This window comes from Apis dorsata, unplaced genomic scaffold, assembly GCF_000469605.1.
Source record: "Apis dorsata unplaced genomic scaffold, Apis dorsata 1.3 scaffold_169, whole genome shotgun sequence".
NCBI classification, from domain to species: Eukaryota; Metazoa; Arthropoda; class Insecta; order Hymenoptera; family Apidae; genus Apis; species Apis dorsata.
Window position 1 is genome coordinate 801,246 of NW_006263457.1, and position 2,656 is coordinate 803,901.

Genomic DNA, 2,656 nt, shown 5'->3' on the forward strand with positions numbered 1-2,656 from the left:
ATTTTCTTTTTTCTTTTTCTCGTAATTTTCGTATCCTTTCTAAGTTCGCGCTTAGAGAGGCGACAATCTTTATCTTTACGCTGAATCTCTTTCGTGATTCTCGTGAACAGGTTCCTTCGCTGTTTGTTTCTTTATTATCATTTTACGTTGCTTGTAAGACGATCGTCTCACAAGACTTCGAACTTTCCATCGATTTTCCACAAAATTCATCCGCCGCGCGATTACGGACGATTATTTTCTAAAGAAGAAAATAGAAAAAAGTGTTCCTAACACAAATTCTCCGGGAATTAAACTAAAATGAAATCGTATGGAACTATCACCACGAAAAGATTTCTAATCCCCCGCGACACGGGAAAGAACGATGTATCTCGTTCCGCGCGCGCCTTCATTTTTCTATTTTCCACCAGTTATATTCCGCTATTATTTTCATCGCGAGAAAGCCGCTGATAAATCGAATATCGTCGTCGTCAACCGTGTCCCCACCCCCCTTCCCCTCCCTTCCTCCCGAACGAGCATCGCACACGCTCCTCCGCTGCCGTTACAAATCGCTTCGACTGTCTGCCCGCTGTTCTCTCCCCGCCGATGATCGAGCGCGGCCTGCACCAGAAGGATTCCTGCTCTATGGTGATAAGAGGGACCGAGCGATTTCTTAAGGCGAGCGGGTTTCACCTCGAAAACCGGTGAGGAACGAGCCCGACTTTTTCCAACCAACCTTGGAAAAGCCACTTCTCACTTCCGCCACGCTTGTTTCTTTCTTTCTTTTTTCTTTCTTTTGCAGATCGATCGGTCGATCGATAAGGAATCGTTGATCGATTTTTGAAGAACGATGGAAAGTTTAAGAGCGAAAATCTTCGAGATAAAGAAAATTGCATCGATCGGCAATGTTTAAAGAAAGAAAAGAATAAATTCGAAGCGAGGAATACTTACTTGTTCCCTCGAGGAGAGTAAAGGGATATGTGACGAGGAAGAGTAGAAATTGATTGTCGTGGTGTAGCATTGACTTACCTGGAACAGAAAAGAGAAATGCACGGTTAGCGGCGCCCGTCGATAAATAATTCAAAGGATTTTGAAATTTTATCGGTCGTAATGATAGGCTACTACGCTCTTATGCGTAAAATGATATATCGATTAAATTTGGCACGAATTCTAAATTCTAGTTATCGTTTCATCGCGTTCCGATCTTCGATCAACTCTTAATTATACACGGGATGTACATCGTTGGAACCGCTCGTTGGAATAATTATCGAACGATTGATATTACGCGGGGAGGGGGGAGAGGAGAGAGAAACAAGGTTAACGACGAAGACAAGATCCGTCGACAAACATTTTTCGATACCATGTTAAATCATCGTTCGCCGATTACTACTTTCTCGACTTTCGAATAACGTAGTAGCTCAAATTTTTTAAAACAAGAAAAGAAAGAAAAAGGAACACTTATACCAAACGATCGAAATGAGAATTCTCGATTATCTTAAATCGAGTAATAACACCGCGTTATTATATTTTAAGCAACGAGGCTAAACGAGTTCTAATTATCCGGGGTAAGGATTTATCCCGACCGACCACCCAAAACGTAAAATGCACGGAATATCTGTGATAAATCACGACGTCACCCGTGCCCGGAACCGGAGGATAAGAAGGCTGGAGGAAATAAGAAGAACAAGAGGAGGCGTGCTCAAAGTTCGTGGCGCGCACGTGTCCCGCATCGTGGATTCGAGTCACGCGCCCTATCGGAAATTAGAGCCGCGTCAAGTGGAGCGAGTCGACCACCCGCCACCCTGTTACCAATCCCCGAGCCTGGCCTCTAAAGTTACGTGGGGGGTGTCCCGTAGAACCGTCCCATCCTTCATCCGAAGGAGTCGAAAAGGGTGAACTTCCTTTGGATCGTGGACGGTTACGGGATCCACACCCGGAAGAACACGATGGTGTTGGACACGACGATGTTTCTTCGATCGATTGCGATATTTTGGATTATTTTTTTTGGAGGAGGGAATATCTCAATGAGAATCGTTGCATCTCGAATCGGGGAAAGTTTTCACTTTGTTCTTCCGTTTAACGCTTCCGTTAACTAGGAATCATTGTAACTTTGTTTCGAAGAAACGATTGGATTGATAATAATATACGAAAGGAGGATATCTGAGAAATTGAATTATAAGAGATATTTTCTATCTAATGACGATTTGGAATTAACCTTTCCAAACCTGAAATCGTCACAGGAGTATTAAACGAAACTCTTTATTCTCGTTCCTCCCACCCAATATCACCATCTTCAATCGATCCAACCCCTTCAATCGTAAACCAGCCCTCTCCGAGTCGACTAATTTCTGCTTACTCCTCCATACGCCTGCTAAGATAAATCGCTCGAGTATCCTCCTCCCCCTCGGATCCAATTCCAATTATTAACACCCCCCCTCTCCCCACCTTGCTCGTGGCGAAGAGTCTCCCGGTGGCTTCGAGAGGGTGGCTCGGCTCCGGCGTCGAGCCTNAATTCTAAAAACGGCACGAATGAAGGAGACGGGCGTGCGTTAGCCGGCGAAAGAAAAGAAGAGGGGTGGGTTTAGTGGGCAGAGAGATCGAGCCGTTTTCTCTGGCCGCGGATGGAAAAAAGCTGCTTGCGTCGGCTGGATGGATTTCCAGCCACGAATCGACAATAATT

General features: G+C 44.9%; 1 protein-coding gene across 1 annotated transcript in view; it reads right to left on the reverse strand.

Moving 5' to 3' along the window:
• Nucleotides 1–2,656, reverse strand: part of LOC102678577 (zinc finger protein ush) — a 181,966-nt gene that overhangs the window by 70,613 nt on the left and 108,697 nt on the right. Inside the window, 1 exon segment of the mRNA XM_031509672.1 lies at nt 928–1,005. Within this exon segment, the coding sequence (XP_031365532.1) occupies nt 928–1,005 (78 nt within the window).